General features: G+C 50.1%; 1 protein-coding gene across 1 annotated transcript in view; it reads left to right on the forward strand.

Annotated features, from left to right (window-relative positions):
* LOC113808581 (transient receptor potential cation channel subfamily M member 2) overlaps window positions 1–20000 on the forward strand; it is a 31292-nt gene that overhangs the window by 10026 nt on the left and 1266 nt on the right. Inside the window, exons 12-20 of the mRNA XM_070131541.1 lie at window positions 43–249; window positions 2314–2492; window positions 2798–2945; window positions 4354–4461; window positions 5439–5555; window positions 6457–6661; window positions 7035–7221; window positions 18294–18478; window positions 19433–19562. Of these exons, the coding sequence (XP_069987642.1) occupies window positions 43–249; window positions 2314–2492; window positions 2798–2945; window positions 4354–4461; window positions 5439–5555; window positions 6457–6661; window positions 7035–7221; window positions 18294–18478; window positions 19433–19562 (1466 nt within the window). The remainder of the gene's footprint in view (window positions 1–42; window positions 250–2313; window positions 2493–2797; window positions 2946–4353; window positions 4462–5438; window positions 5556–6456; window positions 6662–7034; window positions 7222–18293; window positions 18479–19432; window positions 19563–20000) is intronic.

The raw sequence follows: 20000 nt of genomic DNA on the forward strand, positions 1-20000 counted from the left end.
ACTCAACCTCCATTAACCTCCCTCCTCCATCCCCGTCTTCAGGATCCCTACATGGAGCTGTTCATCTGGGCCATCCTCACCCGCAGGAACAAGCTGGCTGACTTCCTGTGGGAGTTGACCAGCTTCCCCCTGAGTTCAGCGCTCGTGGCCACCTGCATATACAACGGGATCTTGGCCTCTCTCACCGACACCGATCTCAAGAGGGAGAGCCAGGCCATGAAGGATATGTTCGAGGAGAAGGCTATTGAGGTAAAGGGGGTGAGGAGGAGGGGTGGGGAGAGGAGGGGAGGGGAGAGGAAGGGAGGGGAGAGAAAGTGAGATAAAGGGAGATGAGGGGAGAGAAAGGGAGAGGAGGCAAGGGGAGAGAAAGTGAGAGGAGGGAAGGGGAGAGAAAGTGAAAGAAAGGGAAATGAGGGAAGGGGAGAGAAAGGAGATAAGGAGAGGAGGCAAGAGTAGAGGGAAGATAGGAGGGGAGGGAAGAGAGAAGACAAAGGATGAGAGGAGCAGAAAGGAGGGGAGGGAAGGGAGGGGTGAGGGAATGAGAATGGAGGAAAGAGGAGAGAAGAGGAAAGGCGTAGAGGGGGAAGGAAGGCGAAGAGAGGAGAAAGGACAAAGGGTGAATAGAGGAGAGTATATATATATATGTATGTATATATATATATATATATATATATATATATATATATATATATATATATATATATATATATATATATATATATATAAGGAAAAGGAGGGCCAGGGCTGTGATGAACATTTTTATTATTACGTAACGTTTCGAAGAGATCTCTCCATCATCAGACTAAAACAGAAAATACAAATTAGATAAAATAAAAAGAACTGGCAAAAAATAGTTCATTGTAGAGTAAACAAATCAAATGGTAACAGGTGAACGAAAAAGAAACAGTCAGAAACATACGTGGATGATACGTTTCTTCTTTTCAAACAGCATTCACACATTGAACAGTTTCTGCCATATCTAAATGAACAACATCCAAACATGAAGTTTACGTGCGAAACAGAAAAACAAACTTTCCTTTCTTGAGACATTGATTTCCAAAGAAAACGGACGTCTCTCTACTTCGGTTTACAGAAAACCTACTTTCACCGGTTTGGGAATGAATTATTTGTTTCACACTTTCGAAGTACAAAACAGTATAACCACTCTAATCAATAGAGCATTTAATATTTGCTCTACTTGGATCCAATTTGATGACGAAATCAAATTCTGTCAATTATTTCAAGAGCAATGGTTTTCCTGATAACGTTTTTTACAAGACCCCAAGATCATTCTTGGATAATAAACTAAGCCCACCCACAAAAATCTTCACCGCTCACAAAGAAAATAAATTTACCGTATCTCGGTGATATGTTTTACCATCCGTAATCAATTACGTGAAATAAACATTCATTCCCTCCGATCAACTTCAACATTGTCCTTGTCAACCACTATAGTATCAACTCGTTGTTTAGAAAAAGAATGCCTCTGCTTTCAGAATTCAGAACTATGTTCGAATATAATATATATTTTCAATTGTCCTATATGTAACGCTAGGTACATTGGGTCATCCACTCGATGGCTCAAACATAGAACACTCGAACATAAGGGCAAATCTATCAGGACGAGCCTACCTCTGAGCAGACCTTTCTCTGCTGTTCGTCAGCATTCACACTCACAAGATCACCCGTTCACTCACATTGATTTTATAATTCTGTCCACAACATCCAAGAAACTTGACCTTCTCATCTCAGAATCCCTGTATATCCACAAGATGAAACCTGACCTGAACAATAGCACAGCCATTCAGTTGTTTACGGTGTAGTTCAACCACCGTAACTATCACTTCCTCACTTGTCTTTGGTATGTCTCACCCTTACCCAAGTTTTACATTTTTTCACTATGTTTCTGACTGTTTCATTTTGTTCCCCTGTTACCATTTGATTTGTTTACTCTACATTGTTCTTTTTATTTTATCTAACTTGTTCTTGTATTTTCTGTTTTAGTCTGATGATGGAGATACACACACACACACACACACACACATATATACATACATATATATGTGTGTGTGTGTGTGTGTGTGTTTAATGAATTGTGTAGGATTTGATTTGTATGATTCACTCATATTGTTACGCAGATATTGAAAAAGAATTCAGAGTGATACCGGTATTCTAGATTTTCCTAAATGAATCCTCCTTAATAAGCTTGAAGGAAACACAAGTTAATCATACCCCTTTATTTACCCAAGGATCAACCACGACGACCCCTATTCCCCTTTTCTCATACCACCTCCCTCCCCTTCCTCACACCAGATATCCGACCTCGGCTACAGGAAGAGCTACAACAACGCCCTGGGCCTCCTGCAGCAACGGCACTCTCGGTGGGGGGGCCTCGACATCCTGGAGCTCGCGATGGTCGGCCAAGACATGCGCTTCGTGTCTTCCCCGTCGGCGAGGGCGGACGAGATCCAGCGGTGGAAGAGCGTCCGGAAGTAAGGGGGTGTTGTGAGGCTGCGCTTGTGTGTGTGTGTTTGTTTGTGTGTGTGTGTGTGTGTGTGTGTGTGTGTGTGTGTGTGTGTGTGTGTGTGTGTGTGTGTGTGTGTGTGTGTGTGTGTGTGTGTGCATGCGTGTGGTTTATGTGTGATTGTTTTCTAAGAACATGCATGCTTCGATATTACCCTTTACATTTACTTGTAAGCCATCCGCCATCGCACTGCCCATACAACCACAACGCGAACACCCGCACCGATTCCTCCGAACCCCACAAGGAACCCTCACCTTCGACGCCCTTTACCAGGAAGTTCTGGACCCGCATCGCCTACCGCATGCTCCTCTTCGTCGCCCACTGTCTCCTCGTGCTCTTCAACCTCGACGAGACACCGACGTTCCTGGAAGGGATCTTGGCCATCATCGTCACGTCTGAGGCCATTGAGAAGATGATCCAGGTCAGAGGTCATGGTTTGGTTGGGATTTGGGTGTCTGATGTTTTTGGTGGTTTCATTTTTGTTGTTGTGAATGGTTGTGAGATTTTTGGACTGGGTGAATTTTACTGGCTTTTCAAAAGTGGTGATGATTTTGCTGTTTTTTCTCATTTATTCATTTATTTGTTGTGATTGAGAAATTTTTGATTGGGCGAATTATTGGTTGAGAAATGGTATTGTTCAAAGGTAGTGTTGTGGATTTGATATTTTTGGTAAAATTTTAAATCTTTATTGAAGGTGAATATGAAATCAGGTAAACTATTGAATGAATCATCTTATTGTTCAAAGATAATATGGTCGGGAAATGAAATCTTATTTGTATGATTGTGATTGATTCGAGTGATTGTGGAAGGATCGATTGGATAAACTATTGAATGACTCGTGGGATTGTTCATAGGTCTTTCCTGCTCGTATAAGACAGCTGTTTGATTAATAACAGCCATAACCTATAACTGCCCATTATATCATCGTTACATTTTGGGGATTGTTTTGCTGTAATAAATTAATAGTAATAGCTAGAACTTATCTGAAGTGACTGACTGACATGATGAGGGTAAATAGGCTATTGTATTTTGATATTTGCTGTCAGCCAATAGCTCATATAATGGAACTCCACATAAGACAGACACAACCTACACTTCTATCTATCCACATATATAGCTATAAGAAGATACCCCCCCCCCCCCAAAAAAAAAAGAATAATAATAATAAAAAATAAAATGTAAACGAAAAATAAAAATAGAAATAAAAACGCATGCCGGTAAAAAAAAAAAAAAAAAAAAACAGCAGAGAAATAAATAAAAAAAAACATCCAAATAACAAAACCAAAAATATCCACATAGCGAAAATTAGAGAAATAAGTGATCCGCACATGACGAAACCTTCCAAAAATAATCATAATGAGACAGACAACAACAAAAAACAAGAATAAGTCGACCATAACGACCCTTTTCCAACATAAAGTGACCCCCCCCCTAAAAAAAAGCCCGTGTGATGAAATCTAAATAATGATAATACGAAATAGACAGAAGGGAAAAAACAGAAATACCCACGGAACAAAGCCTTAGAAGAAACAAAAGGAAGCCCTAAATGCATAAAAGAAGCCACCCCAAAAGACACAAAGAACCCGCAAAATACCCATGTAACACCGCCGCCTCAAAAAAGAAGAGAGAGAGAGAGAGAGAGAGAGAGAGAGAGAGAGAGAGAGAGAGAGAGAGAGAGAGAGAGAGAGAGAGAGAGAGAGAGAGAGAGAATATATATATATATATAATTATATATATATAATTATATATATATATATATATATATATATATATATATATATATATATATATATATATATATATATATATATATATACGTGTCTTTTCAGATGGCACAGACGACCTACCACGTTGGCAACTCGGCGTGGCACTGGTACGACATCGGTCTCCTGGTCGTCTTCCTCTCTGCGTTCGTCCTGAGGTGTCTGCCCTTTCTGGTAGGTTCGGGTTGGTCACTGATAAACACTTGGGAACTGATACGATACCAGGGAGGAAGTATGGTAAGGGGTATAGGGTATGGGGTGTATTTTTTGTCCCTAGGCGTGATGGTGTTGAAATAATCGTGGCAGTGTCGGTAGTATTTATGGTGTTTTTATTGTTATTATTATTTGTGTCTCTAGGCTTAGTTTGATATAATACGTTGTTTTAGTTTTTCTCTTCTTCTTCGCCATCTTCCTCTCTTTTTTTCTTTTTCTTCACATTCATTAACTTCTCCTCTGACTCTTTCTCACCCCTCCTTATCCTCCGATCTCTTTCACCTCCCCCCTTTTCTCACTATCCTCTTCCTCCTTCTCATCTTTATCCTTTTCTGCCTACTTACTAACCTTATTTTCCCCTTGTCCCTCGCCATCCTCCTCCTCCTTTATCACTTTCCTCCTCATCATCATTTACTATCCTTCTCCTCCTTCACTATCCTCCCCTCGTCTTCTTCTCCCTCCTCATACTCCTTTTCACTCTCCTCCTCTTTCCTCTGTTCTCCCTCGTCCTACTCTTCCTCCACTGACCACCTCCTTATCCTTATCCTCCTCCCCCTCCATCCTTCGCCATCCTCCTCTTTTCTCCCACCTTTCTCCTTTTTCCCTCCACTATCCTCCTTCTCCCTCCCCCTCTTTTCTCCCCCCCCCTTCTCCTTTTCCATTTTCCACTTCTCACCATCTGCCCCCCCCCCCCCCCCCCCCCCCTCCTTTTCCTCTACACCATCCTCCTTCTCCCTCCACCATCTTCATCCTCCCCCGCCCTCCTCCTCCTTTTCCTCTCCACCATCCTCCTTCTCCCTCCACCATCTTCCTCCTCCCCCACCCTCCTCCTCCTTTTCCTCTCTACCATCCTCCTTCTCCCTCCACCATCTTCCTCCTCCCCCATCCTCCTTCTCCCTCCTCCTCTCCACCATCCCCTCATTCTCACCCTCTTACAGCCCGACTTCGGATACGTCCTGTACGCTGTGGGCGCCCCACTCTTCTCCCTGAGATTGCTGCGGTTCCTCTACGTGTGGCCTCGCCTCGGGTCCAAGATCCTCATTTTCGTGTACATGGTGAGGAAGGGAGCTGCTTGTTGTTTGTTGTGCGAGTGGGAAATGTTTAGAGTTGTATACCGTGTGAGTGGGTGATGCAAATTGTTGTAAACCGTGCGAGTGGGTTATGCAAATAGTTGTGAACCGTGTGAGTGGGTTATGCAAATTGTTGTGAACCGTGTGAGTGGGTTATGCAAATTGTTGTATACCGTGTGAGTGGGTTATGCAAATAGCTGTGAACCGTGTGAGTGGGTTATGCAAATTGTTGTATACCGTGTGAGTGGGTTATGCAAATAGCTGTGAACCGTGTGAGTGGGTTATGCAAATAGTTGTAAACCGTGTGAGTGGGTTATGCAAATTGTTGTATACCGTGTGAGTGGGTTATGCAAATAGCTGTGAACCGTGTGAGTGGGTGATGCAAATTGTTGTAAACCGTGTGAGTGGGTGATGCAAATAGCTGTGAACCGTGTGAGTGGGTTATGCAAATTGTTGTATACCGTGTGAGTGGGTAATGCAAATTGTTGTAAACCGTGTGAGTGGGTTATGGAAATAGTTGTATACCGTGTGAGTGGGTAATGCAAATTGTTGTAAACCGTGTGAGTGGGTAATGCAAATTGTTGTAAACCGTGTGAGTGGGTAATGCAAATTGTTGTAAACCGTGTGAGTGGGTTATGCAAATAGTTGTAAACCGTGCGAGTGGATTATGTAAATTGTTGTACAGTGTGTGAGTAGGAAATACAGAACATTGAATACTGTGTTAGTGGGAAATGTAAATAGTTGTGTACCGTGTGATACATAGATACCCCCCCCCCCTACCAATAACCGCAAATTACTAATTTTCACCTCTAATAATTTAATCTCAAGTACCAACGACTCCCTTGGGCACAAAGGACTCATCCTCCTTCCACTCACCAAACACCAGGTACCAAGGATGGTGGAATTCCTGGTCTTCCTCCTGGTGTTCGTGCTTGGCTACGGCATCGCCACCCGCGTCCTGGTCAGCCACACCTGTCGAAACCGAGAGTATCTCAACTTCAACTTCAAGAGCTTCAGCGACTTCATCTCCGAAGTCATCTTCTTCCCTTACTGGCAGATGTTCGGGGAGCTTCAGCTCGATTCGCTCGAAGGTTTGCTAGTCGTTAGGCTGTGGGTGCCAGGGACGTGTTGCTGGTACTGCTAATGATGTGTTTTGGTCAGCGCTGTATATCAGTGTTTAATGGTTTAATTGTTTCTGCTTCACGTGCTATCTTGAACGTATTACCGTCGTTATTTTTCTAGTTACCTTATGGGGTAAATAACATTTTAACAATGCAAGAATATGACAGTCCTTAGCTCTACCACGCAGGAATAACATGGTCTTACTAATGAGTTATCGAAATGAATCAGACTTCGCTATATAAATTCAACTGCCATTAACAAGATAGGCTAAACATCTCTGAAACCTCGAATACGCTATGAAAAAGCCATCATTTTAACGTTTCCCAATCTCCTTTCCGGCAGCTGCCAACCGAACGACGTGCAAGGGCGAGAAAGGTCAGTGGCGCTGGCTGACCTCGTGCGAGCCGTGTGAAGAGGTCGTGGACAGCGCTCAGCCGATCATCTACGACTTCTTCGCCAAAGGACTGCTCGCCTTGTACCTCCTCATTGCCAACGTCTTGCTCCTCAACCTCATCATCGCCATCTTTACGTTGGTGTCTCTCATGGTCTTTGTAGGAGGTCTTTGGGATATTGATTTTGATCTTCTCTGATTGTGGAAGGACAGTTACTTTCAGTGATTTACCTTCACTGATTTTACTTCAATAACTTACCTTCATGAGATATTTACATTCGTTAATGAGCCCCATTATGATCATTTCTTTAAATCGAATTCCTTGTCAATTCAATCGTCAATACAAAACGTTCCATAACCAAAAGCAGACCAGAAGTATATCAAAATTACCACAAAATATCTATGCCAAACCCTACGCCAAGCAAACCATCCCCTTCCCCAAACCCCTCTTCCTCAATCCTACTTTATCCTCCTCTCCCCAACAGGACGAACCAGATTCCCCTTCCCCAAACCCCTCTTCCTCAATCCTACTTCATCCTCCTCTCCCCACAGCACGAACCAGATCCCCCTTCCCCAAACCCTCCTTCCTAAATCCTACTTCATCCTCCTCTCCCCACAGGACGAACCAGATCCCCCTTCCCCAAACCCTCCTTCCTCAATCCTACTTCATCCTCCTCTCCCCACAGGACGAACCAGATCCCCCTTCCCCAAACCCCTCTTCCTCAATCCTACTTCATCCTCCTCTCCCCCACAGGACGAACCAGATCCCCCTTCCCCAAACCCTCCTTCCTCAATCCTACTTCATCCTCCTCTCCCCAACAGGACGAACCAGATCCCCCTTCCCCAAACCCCTCTTCCTCAATCCTACTTCATCCTCCTCTCCCCACAGGACGAACCAGATCCCCCTTCCCCAAACCCTTCTTCCTCAATCCTACTTCATCCTCCTCTCCCAACAGGACGACCCAGATCCCCCTCCCCCAAACCCCTCTTCCTTAATCCTACTTTATCCTCCTCTCCCCACAGGACGAACCAGGTTCGGCTTCCCCAAACCCTTCTTCCTCAATCCTACTTCATCCTCCTCCCCCCCCCGGACGTACCAGCTCCCCCATCCCCAAACCCTCCTTCCTCAATCCTACTTCATCCCCCTCTCCACACAGGACGAACCAGATCCCCCTTCCCCAAACCGTTCTTCCACAATCCTACTTTATCCTCCTCTCCCCACAGGCCGAACCAGATTCCCCTTCCCCAAACCCTCCTTCCTCAATCCTACTTCATCCTCCTCTCCCCAACAGGACGAACCAGATTCCCCTTCCCCAAACCCTCCTTCCTCAATCCTACTTCATCCTCCTCTCCCCAACAGGACGAACCAGATCCCCCTTCCCCAAACCCTCCTTCCTCAATCCTACTTCATCCTCCTCTCCCCAACAGGACGAACCAGATTCCCCTTCCCCAAACCCTCCTTCCTCAATCCTACTTCATCCTGCGCTCCCCAACAGGACGAACCAGTTGCCCTTCCGCAAACCCGCCTTCCTCAATCCTACTTCATCCTCCTCTCCCCAACAGGACGAACCAGATTCCCCTTCCCCAAACCCTCCTTCCTCAATCCTACTTCATCCTCCTCTCCCCAACAGGACGAACCAGATCCCCCTTCCCCAAACCCTTCTTCCTCAATCCTACTTTATCCTCCTCTCCCCACAGGACGAACCAGATTCCCCTTCCCCAAACCCTCCTTCCTCAATCCTACTTCATCCTCCTCTCCCCTCAGGACGAACCAGATTCCCCTTCCCCAAACCCTTCTTCCTCAATCCTACTTCATCCTCCTCTCCCCAACAGGACGAACCAGATTCCCCTTCCCCAAACCCTCCTTCCTCAATCCTACTTCATCCTCCTCTCCCCAACAGGACGAACCAGATCCCCCTTCCCCAAACCCTCCTTCCTCAATCCTACTTCATCCTCCTCTCCCCACAGGACGAACCAGATCCCCCTTCCCCAAACCCTCCTTCCTCAATCCTACTTCATCCTCCTCTCCCCAACAGGACGAACCAGATCCCCCTTCCCCAAACCCTCCTTCCTCAATCCTACTTCATCCTCCTCTCCCCAACAGGACGAACCAGATCCCCCTTCCCCACACCCCCCTTCCTCAACCCTACCTCCTCCCCCACTCCCCACAGGACGCACCCGGGGCCCCTTCCCCAAACCCTGCTTCCTCAATGCTACTTCATCCTCCTCTCCCCAACAGGACGAACCAGATTCCCCTTCCCCAAACCCCTCCTTCCTCAATCCTACTTCATCCTCCTCTCCCCACAGGACGAACCAGATTCCCCTTCCCCAAACCCCTCTTCCTCAATCCTACTTCATCCTCCTCTCCCCAACAGGACGAACCAGATTCCCCCTTCCCCAAACCCTCCTTCCTCAATCCTACTTCATCCTCCTCTCCCCAACAGGACGAACCAGATCCCCCTTCCCCAAACCCTCCTTCCTCAATCCTACTTCATCCTCCTCTCCCCAACAGGACGAACCAGATTCCCCTTCCCCAAACCCTCCTTCCTCAATCCTACTTCACCCTCCTCTCCCCAACAGGACGAACCAGATTCCCCTTCCCCAAACCCCTCTTCCTCAATCCTACTTCATCCTCCTCTCCCCAACAGGACGAACCAGATTCCCCTTCCCCAAACCCTCCTTCCTCAATCCTACTTCATCCTCCTCTCCCCAACAGGACGAACCAGATTCCCCTTCCCCAAACCCCTCTTCCTTAATCCTACTTCATCCTCCTCTCCCCAACAGGACGAACCAGATCCCCCTTCCCCAAACCCCTCTTCCTTAATCCTACTTCATCCTCCTCTCCCCCACAGGACGAACCAGATTCCCCTTCCCCAAACCCCTCTTCCTCAATCCTACTTCATCCTCCTCTCCCCCACAGGACGAACCAGATTCCCCTTCCCCAAACCCCTCTTCCTCAATCCCACTTCATCCTCCTCTCCCCAACAGGACGAACCAGATCCCCCTTCTCCAAACCCCTCTTCCTCAATCCTATTTCATCCTCCTCTCCCCACAGGACGAACCAGATTCCCCTTCCCCAAACCCCTCTTCCTCAATCCTACTTCATCCTCCTCTCCCCAACAGGACGAACCAGATTCCCCTTCTTCAAACCCCTCTTCCTCAATCCTACTTCATCCTCCTCTCCCCACAGCACGAACCAGATCCCCCTTCCCCAAACCCTCCTTCCTCAATCCTACTTCATCCTCCTCTCCCCAACAGGACGAACCAGATTCCCCTTCCCCAAACCCCTCTTCCTCAATCCTACTTCATCCTCCTCTCCCCACAGGACGAACCAGATCCCCCTTCCCCAAACCCTCTTCCTCAATCCTACTTCATCCTCCTCTCCCCAACAGGACGAACCAGATTCCCCTTCCCCAAACCCTCCTTCCTCAATCCTACTTCATCCTCCTCTCCCCACAGGACGAACCAGATTCCCCTTCCACAAACCCTTCTTCCTCACTCCTACTTCATCCTCCTCTCCCCCCCAGGGCGAACCAGATTCCCCTTCCCCACTCCTCTCTTCCTCAACCCCACCTCATCCTCCTCTCCCCAACAGGACGAACCAGATCCCCCTCCCCCAAACCCTCCTTCCTCAATCCTACTTCATCCCCCTCTCCCCCACAGGACGAACCAGATTCCCCTTCCCCAAACCCCTGTTCCTCAATCCTACTTCATCCTCCTCTCCCCAACAGGACGAACCAGATTCCCCTTCCCCAAACCCTTCTTCCTCAATCCTACTTCATCCTCCTCTCCCCAACAGGACGAACCAGATCCCCCTTCCCCAAACCCCTCTTTCTCAATCCTACTTCATCCTCCTCTCCCCCACAGGACGAACCAGATCCCCCTTCCCCAAACCCCTCTTCCTCAATCCTACTTCATCCTCCTCTCCCCAACAGGACGAACCAGATCCCCCTTCCCCAAACCCCTCTTCCTCAATCCTACTTCATCCTCCTCTCCTCAACAGGACGAACCAGATCCCCCTTCCCCAAACCCTCCTTCCTCAATCCTACTTCATCCTCCTCTCCCCAACAGGACGAACCAGATTCCCCTTCCCCAAACCCCTCTTCCTCAATCCTACTTCATCCTCCTCTCCCCAACAGGACGAACCAGATCCCCCTTCCCCAAACCCTCCTTCCTCAATCCTACTTCATCCTCCTCTCCCCACAGGACGAGCCAGCTCCCCCCTCCCCACTCCCTCCTTCCTCCATCCTGCTTCTTCCTCCCCTCCCCACCGGACGACCCAGGTCCCCCTTCCCCATGCCCTCCCCCCTCCCTCCTACTTCATCCTCCTCTCCCCAACAGGACGAACCAGATCCCCCTTCCCTTCTTCCTCAATCCTACTTCATCCTCCTGTCCCCACAGGACGAACCAGATTCCCCTTCCCCAAACCCTCCTTCCTCAATCCTACTTCATCCTCCTCTCCCCAACAGGACGAACCAGATCCCCCTTCCCTTCTTCCTCAATCCTACTTCATCCTCCTCTCCCCAACAGGACGAACCAGATTCCCCTTCCCCAAACCCCTCTTCCTCACGCCTACTTCATCCTCCTCTCCCCACAGGACGAACCAGATTCCCCTTCTCCAAACCCCTCTTGCTCAATCCTACTTCACCCTCCTCTGCCCAACAGGACGCACCAGATCCGCCTCCCCCAAACGCCTCTTCCTCAATGCTACTTCATCCTCCTCTCCACAACAGGACGAATCAGATCCCCCTTCCCCAAACCCTTCTTCCTCAATCCTACTTCATCCTCCTCTCCCCACAGGACGAACCAGATTCCCCTTCCCCAAACCCTCCTTCCTCAATCCTACTTCATCCTCCTCTCCCCAACAGGACGAACCAGTTTCCCTTCCCCAAACCCTCCTTCCTCAATCCTACTTCATCCTCCTCTCCCCACAGGTCGAACCAGATTCCCCTTCGCCAAACCCTTCTTCCTCAATCCTACTTCATCCTCCTCTCCCCAACAGGACGAACCAGATCCCCCTTCCCCAAACCCTCCTTCCTCAATCCTACTTCATCCTCCTCTCCCCAACTGGAACAACCAGATCCCCCTTCCCCAAACCCTCCTTCCTCAATCCTACTTCATCCTCCTCTCCCCACAGGACGAACCAGATCCCCCTTCCCCAAACCCTCCTTCCTCAATCCTACTTCATCCTCCTCTCCCCAACAGGACGAACCAGATCCCCCTTCCCCCAACCCTCCTTCCTCAATCCTACTTCATCCTCCTCTCCCCAACCGGACGAACCAGATCCCCCTTCCCCACACCCTCCTTCCTCCTTCCTACTTCATCCTCCTCTCCCCACAGGACGAACCAGATCCCCCTTCCCCAAACCCTCCTTCCTCAATCCTACTTCATCCTCCTCTCCCCAACAGGACGAACCAGATTCCCCTTCCCCAAACTCCTCTTCCTCAATCCTACTTCATCCTCCTCTCCCCAACAGGACGAACCAGATCCCCCTTCCCCAAACCCTTCCTTCCTCAATCCTACTTCATCCTCCTCTCCCCAACAGGACGAACCAGACTTCATCCTCCTCTCCCCACAGGACGAACCAGATCCCCCTTCCCCAAACCCTTCCTTCCTCAATCCTACTTCATCCTCCTCTCCCCAACAGGACGAACCAGATCCCCCTTCCCCAAACCCTTCTTCCTCAATCCTACTTCATCCTCCTCTCCCCACAGGACGAACCAGATTCCCCTTCCCCAAACCCTCCTTCCTCAATCCTACTTCATCCTCCTCTCCCCACAGGACGAACCAGATTCCCCTTCCCCAAACCCTTCTTCCTCAATCCTACTTCATCCTCCTCTCCCCAACAGGACGAACCAGATCCCCCTTCCCCAAACCCCTCCTCCTCAATCCTACTTCATCCTCCTCTCCCCAACAGCACGCACCACATTCCCCTTCCCCAAACCCTCCTTCCTCAATCCTACTTCATCCTCCTCTCCCCAACAGGACGAACCAGATCCCCCTTCCCCAAACCCTCCTTCCTCAATCCTACTTCATCCTCCTCTCCCCAACAGGACGAACCAGATCCCCCTTCCCCAAACCCTCCTTCCTCAATCCTACTTCATCCTCCTCTCCCCAACAGGACGAACCAGATTCCCCTTCCCCAATCCATCCTTCCTCAATCCTACTTCATCCTCCTCTCCCCAACAGGACGAACCAGATCCCCCTTCCCCAAACCCTCCTTCCTCAATCCTACTTCATCCTCCTCTCCCCAACAGGACGAACCAGATCCCCCTTCCCCAAACCCTCCTTCCTCAATCCTACTTCATCCTCCTCTCCCCAACAGGACGAACCAGATCCCCCTTCCCCAAACCCTCCTTCCTCAGTCCTACTTCATCCTCCTCTCCCCAGCAGGAGGAACCAGATTCCCCTGCCCCACACCCTCCTTCCTCAATCCTCCTTCATCCTCCCCTCCCCACAGGACGAACCAGATCCCCCTTCCCCAAACCCTTCTTCCTCAATCCTACTTCATCCTCCTCTCCCAACAGGACGAACCAGATCCCCCTTCCCCAAACCCTTCTTCCTCAATCCTACTTCATCCTCCTCTCCCCACAGGACGAACCAGATTCCCCTTCCCCAAACCCTCCTTCCTCAATCCTACTTCATCCTCCTCTCCCCACAGGACGAACCAGATCCCCCTTCCCCAAACCCCTCTTCCTCAATCCTACTTCATCCTCCTCTCCCCAACAGGACGAACCAGATTCCCCTTCCCCAAACCCTCCTTCCTCAATCCTACTTCATCCTCCTCTCCCCACAGGACGAACCAGATTCCCCTTCCCCAAACCCTTCTTCCTCAATCCTACTTCATCCTCCTCTCCCCACAGGACGAACCAGATTCCCCTTCCCCAAACCCTCCTTCCTCAATCCTACTTCTTCCTCCTCTCCCCACAGGACGAACCAGATCCCCCTTCCCCAAACCCTCCTTCCTCAATCCTACTTCATCCTCCTCGCCCCACAGGACGAACCAGATCCCCCTTCCCCAAACCCTCCTTCCGCAATCCTACTTCATCCTCCTCTCCCCACAGGACGAACCAGACCCCCCTCCCCCAAACCCTCCTTCCCCAATCCTACTTCATCCTCCTCTGCCCAACAGGACGAACCAGATTCCCCTTCCCCAAACCCTCCTTCCTCAATGCTACTTCATCGTCCTCTCCCCAAGAGGACGAACCAGATTCCCCTTCCCCAAACCCTCGTTCCTCAATCCTACTTCATCCTCCTCTCCCCAACAGGACGAACCAGATCCGCCTTCCCCAAACCCTGCTTCCTTAATCCTACCTCATCCTCCTCTCCCAACAGGACGAACCAGATTCCCCTTCCCCAAACCCTTCTTCCTCAATCCTACTTTATCCTCCTCTCCCCACAGGACGAATCAGATTCCCCTTCCCCAAACCCTTCTTCCTCAATCCTACTTCATCCTCCTCTCCCCAACAGGACGAACCAGATCCCCCTTCCCCAAACCCTCCTTCCTCAATCCTACTTTATCCTCCTCTCCCCACAGGACGAACGAGATCCCCCTTCCCCAATCCCTTCTTTCTCAATCCTACTTCATCCTCCTCTCCCCAACAGGACGAACCAGATTCCCCTTCCCCAAACCCTTCTTCCTCAATCCTACTTCATCCTCCTCTCCCCAACAGGACGAACCAGATTCCCCTTCCCCAAACCCTTCTTCCTCAATCCTACTTCATCCTTCTCTCCCCAACAGGACGAACCAGATTCCCCTTCCCCAAACCCTTCTTCCTCAATCCTACTTCATCCTCCTCTCCCAACAGGACGAACCAGATCCCCCTTCCCCAAACCCTCCTTCCTCAATCCTACTTCATCCTCCTCTCCCCACAGGACGAACCAGATTCCCCTTCCCCAAACCCTTCTTCCTCAATCCTACTTCATCCTCCTCTCCCCAACAGGACGAACCAGATCCCCCTTCCCCAAACCCTCCTTCCTCAATCCTACTTCATCCTCCTCTCCCCAACTGGAACAACCAGATCCCCCTTCCCCAAACCCTCCTTCCTCAATCCTACTTCATCCTCCTCTCCCCAACAGGACGAACCAGATCCCCCTTCCCCAAACCCTCGTTCCTCAATCCTACTTCATCCTCCTCTCCCCAACAGGACGAACCAGATCCCCCTTCCCCAAACCCTCCTTCCTCAATCCTACTTCATCCTCCTCTCCCCAACAGGACGAACCAGATCCCCCTTCCCCAAACCCTCCTTCCTCAATCCTACTTCATCCTCCTCTCCCAACAGGACGAACCAGATTCCCCTTCCCCAAACCCTCCTTCCTCAATCCTACTTCATCCTCCTCTCCCCAACAGGACGAACCAGATCCCCCTTCCCCAAACCCTTCTTCCTCAATCCTACTTCATCCTCCTCTCCCCAACAGGACGAACCAGGTCCCCCTTCGCCAAACCCTTCTTCCTCAATCCTACTTCATCCTCCTCTCCCAACAGGACGAACCAGATTCCCCTTCCCCCAACCCCTCTTCCTCAATCCTACTTCATCCTCCTCTCCCCAACAGGACGACCCAGATCCCCCTTCCCCACACCCTCCTTCCTCCATCCTACTTCATCCTCCTCTCCCCACAGGGCGAACCAGAGCCCCCTTCCCCAAACCCTTCTTCCTCAATCCTACTTCATCCTCCTCTCCCAACAGGACGAACCAGATCCCCCTTCCCCAAACCCTTCTTCCTCAATCCTACTTCATCCTCCTCTCCCAACAGGACGAAGCAGATCCCCCTTCCCCAAACACTCCTTCCTCAATCCTACTTCATCCTCCTCTCCCCAACAGGACGAACCAGATCCCCCTTCCCCAAACACTCCTTCCTCAATCCTACTTCATCCTCCTCTCCCCAACAGGACGAACCAGATCCCCCTTCCCCAAACCCTTCTTCCTCAATCCTACTTCATCCTCCTCTCCCAACAGGACGAACCAGATCCCCCTTCCCCAAACCCTCCTTCCTCAATCCTACTTCATCCTCCTCTCCCCAACAGGACGAACCAGATCCCCCTTCCCCAAACCCCTCTTCCTCAATCCTACTTCATCCTCCTCTCCCCAACAGGACGAACCAGATCCCCCTTCCCCAAACCCTCCTTCCTTAATCCTACTTCATCCTCCTCTCCCCAACAGGACGAACCAGATTCCCCTTCCCCAAACCCTCCTTCCTCAATCCTACTTCATCCTCCTCTCCCCAACAGGACGAACCAGATTCCCCTTCCCCAAACCCTCCTTCCTCAATCCTACTTCATCCTCCTCCCCAACAGGACGAACCAGATCCCCCTTCCCCAAACCCTTCTTCCTCAATCCTACTTTATCCTCCTCTCCCCAACAGGACGAACCAGATCCCCCTTCCCCAAACCCTCCTTCCTCAATCCTACTTCATCCTCCTCTCCCCAACAGGACGAACCAGATCCCCCTTCCCCAAACCCTTCTTCCTCAATCCTACTTCATCCTCCTCTCCCCACAGGACGAACCAGAGCCCCCTTCCCCAAACCCTTCTTCCTCAATCCTACTGCAGCCTCCTCACCCCACAGGACGAACCAGATCCCCCTTCCCCAAACCCTTCTTCCTCAATCCTAGTTCGTCCTCCTCTGCCAACAGGGCGAACCAGATTCCCCTTCTTCCTCAATCCCCCTTCCCCACAGATCCCCCTTCCCCAAACCCTCTTCCTCAATCCTACTTCATCCTCCTCTCCCCACAGGACGAACCAGATCCCCCTTCCCCAAACCCTCCTTCCTCAATCCTACTTCATCCTCCTCTCCCCAACAGGACGAACCAGATTCCCCTTCCCCAAACCCTCCTTCCTCAATCCTACTTCATCCTCCTCTCCCCAACAGGACGAACCAGATCCCCCTTCCCCAAACCCTCCTTCCTCAATCCTACTTCATCCTCCTCTCCCCAACAGGACGAACCAGATCCCCCTTCCCCAAACCCTCCTTCCTCAATCCTACTTCATCCTCCTCTCCCCAACAGGACGAACCAGATCCCCCTTCCCCAAACCCTCCTTCCTCAATCCTACTTCATCCTCCTCTCCCCAACAGGACGAACCAGATTCCCCTTCCCCAAACCCTCCTTCCTCAATCCTACTTCATCCTCCTCTCCCCAACAGGACGAACCAGATCCCCCTTCCCCAAACCCTCCTTCCTCAATCCTACTTCATCCTCCTCTCCCCAACAGGACGAACCAGATCCCCCTTCCCCAAACCCTCCTTCCTTAATCCTACTTCATCCTCCTCTCCCCAACAGGACGAACCAGATTCCCCTTCCCCAACCCCTCCTTCCTCAACCCTACTTCATCCTCCTCTCCCCAACAGGACGAACCAGATCCCCCTTCCCCAAACCCTCCTTCCTCAATCCTACTTCATCCTCCTCTCCCCAACAGGACGAACCAGATCCCCCTTCCCCAAACCCTCCTTCCTTAATCCTACTTCATCCTCCTCTCCCCAACAGGACGTACCAGGCCCCCCTTCCCTTCTTCCTCACTCCTACTTCATCCTCCTCGCCCCACAGGCCGAACCAGATCCCCCTTCCCCAAACCCTCCTTCCTCAATCCTACTTCATCCTCCTCTCCCCAACAGGACGAACCAGATCCCCCTTCCCCAAACCCACCTTCCTCAATCCTACTTCAGCCTCCTCTCCCAACAGGACGAACCAGATTCCCCTTTCCCAAACCCTCCTTCCTCAATCCTACTTCATCCTCCTCTCCCCAACAGGACGAACCAGATCCCCCTTCCCCAAACCCTCCTTCCTTAATCCTACTTCATCCTCCTCTCCCCAACAGGACGAACCAGATCCCCCTTCCCCTAACCCTCCTTCCTCAATCCTACTTCATCCTCCTCTCCCAACAGGACGAACCAGATCCCCCTTCCCCCAACCCTTCTTCCTCAATCCTACTTCATCCTCCTCTCCCCAACAGCACCCACCAGATTCCCCTTCCCCATACCCTTCTTCCTCAATCCTACTTCATCCTCCTCTCCCCAACAGGACGAACCAGATCCCCCTTCCCTTCTTCTTCAATCCTACTTCATCCTCCTCTCCCCAACAGGACGAACCAGATTCCCCTTCCCCAAACCCTCCTTCCTCAATCCTACTTCCTCCTCCTCTCCCAACAGGACGAACCAGATCCCCCTTCCCCAAACCCTTCTTCCTCAATCCTACTTCACCCTCCTCTCCCCCACAGGACGATCTACGAACACGTCCAGAACAGGAGCATCGAGCACTGGAACTTCGAGATGCATCGCCTGACACGCGAGTACGAGAACAAGCCGGTCCTGCCACCGCCCTTCGGCCTCCTGGCTTACGTGTGGCGGGCGGCCGTGCAGACGCTCTGTCACGCGAGCAGGAAGGCGTTGGATCCGGCTGAAGGTAGGGCTTGGGGGAGGGCTGAGGGAGAGGGGAAAGAAGGAGTAGGGGAGGGAGAGGAGAAGGAGGGAGAGGGGAAAGAGGGAGTAAGGGAGGGAGAGGGAAAGGAAAGGGTGAGGGTGATGAAGAGGGAGAGGGAGAAAGGGAAGGAGAAAGAGGGGGAGGAGGGAGTGGGGGAGGGGGAGGGGGGAGGAGAGGGTGGGGGTGAGGAAGAGGGGGAAGGAGGGAGTGGGAGAGTGGGGGAGGGGGAGGGAGAGGGGAATGGTGGGGTGGAGGAGGGAGAGGAAGAAGGTAAGGGAGTGGGGGAGGGAGATGAAGAGGGTAAGGGAATGGGAGAGGGAGAGGGGAAGAAGGGAAAGGGGAATGGTGGAGTGGGGGAGGTAGACGGAGAGGGGAAGAAGGAAGAGGAGAAGGAGGGAGAGGGAGGAGGGCAAGAAGGGAGAGGATAAGGAGGGAAAGGGGGAAGGAGAGGGCAGAGGAGAAAGAGAGTGCAAAGGGAGAGGGAGAAGGAAGGGAGGGAGAGGGAAAGGGAAATATAGAGAGAGGGAGATAGAGATTAAGATTAAGAAGGACGGAAAAAGAGAGTAAGAAAGAGAAAGAGGGAGATGGAAAGGGAAACGTAGGGGAAAGGTGGAGAAAGTGTAGAGTGAATGAGTGGGATATATATATGTATATATATATATATATATATATATATATATATATATATATATATATATATATATATATATATATATATATAGAGAGAGAGAGAGAGAGACAATGAGAGAGAGAGAGAGAGAGAGAGAGAGAGAGAGAGAGAGAGAGAGAGAGAGAAGGGAAAGAAAGAGAGAGGGGAAGGGGCTTTTTGTACACACAAGTCTACAAAAGTGTAAAGCTAACCATAGAGAATTCACGCCTCCTAAATATGAAGACGAATCTCTCGGACATCTAATTTTCTTCCTTTTTTCCTTACAGTCGAGGTCTGCGACGAGACTGACGTGTGGCTCAGTCAGTTTGAGCGTCAGCAACTCCGCTCGTACAACCTTATGAGGAAAATGGAAGGCGAAACTAGCTTGGAAAACACGCTTCTCAGGCTCAATAAAATGTAAGATGATTAGAAAATGGGTTACGCAATTGAACAATATATTTCTAGATAAAATAGGAAATATTTGGTGTTTAGTAAATATCGGGTATTGGTGTAATTTGTTTTCTACATTGGAAATTGGTTGTCAGAGCTCGGCAGCGTAACAGTAAGATCAGGATAAGATTTCGTCGCTATAGGGCACTTAGTCTCAGGAGAGGATAAAGATACATTGGCAACTCACGCAGGACGCTGGATCACTCCGATTTGCCGTCTCCTTTTTTATTCTAATTTCCTGATACTTGTTGATTGTGTCTGTATATACTTGGCATTTTAAAAACACATATGCAGTGTTTTTGTTATATACCATCTTATTCTTTTTCCCAAACGATACTTTGTAAATCAGAATACTCCAGAATCTATTGCGGGTTACCAGTCTCTCCTTTCCTGAGACTGGATCAA

Source organism: Penaeus vannamei, chromosome 16 (genome assembly GCF_042767895.1).
Source record: "Penaeus vannamei isolate JL-2024 chromosome 16, ASM4276789v1, whole genome shotgun sequence".
Lineage (NCBI taxonomy): Eukaryota > Metazoa > Arthropoda > Malacostraca > Decapoda > Penaeidae > Penaeus > Penaeus vannamei.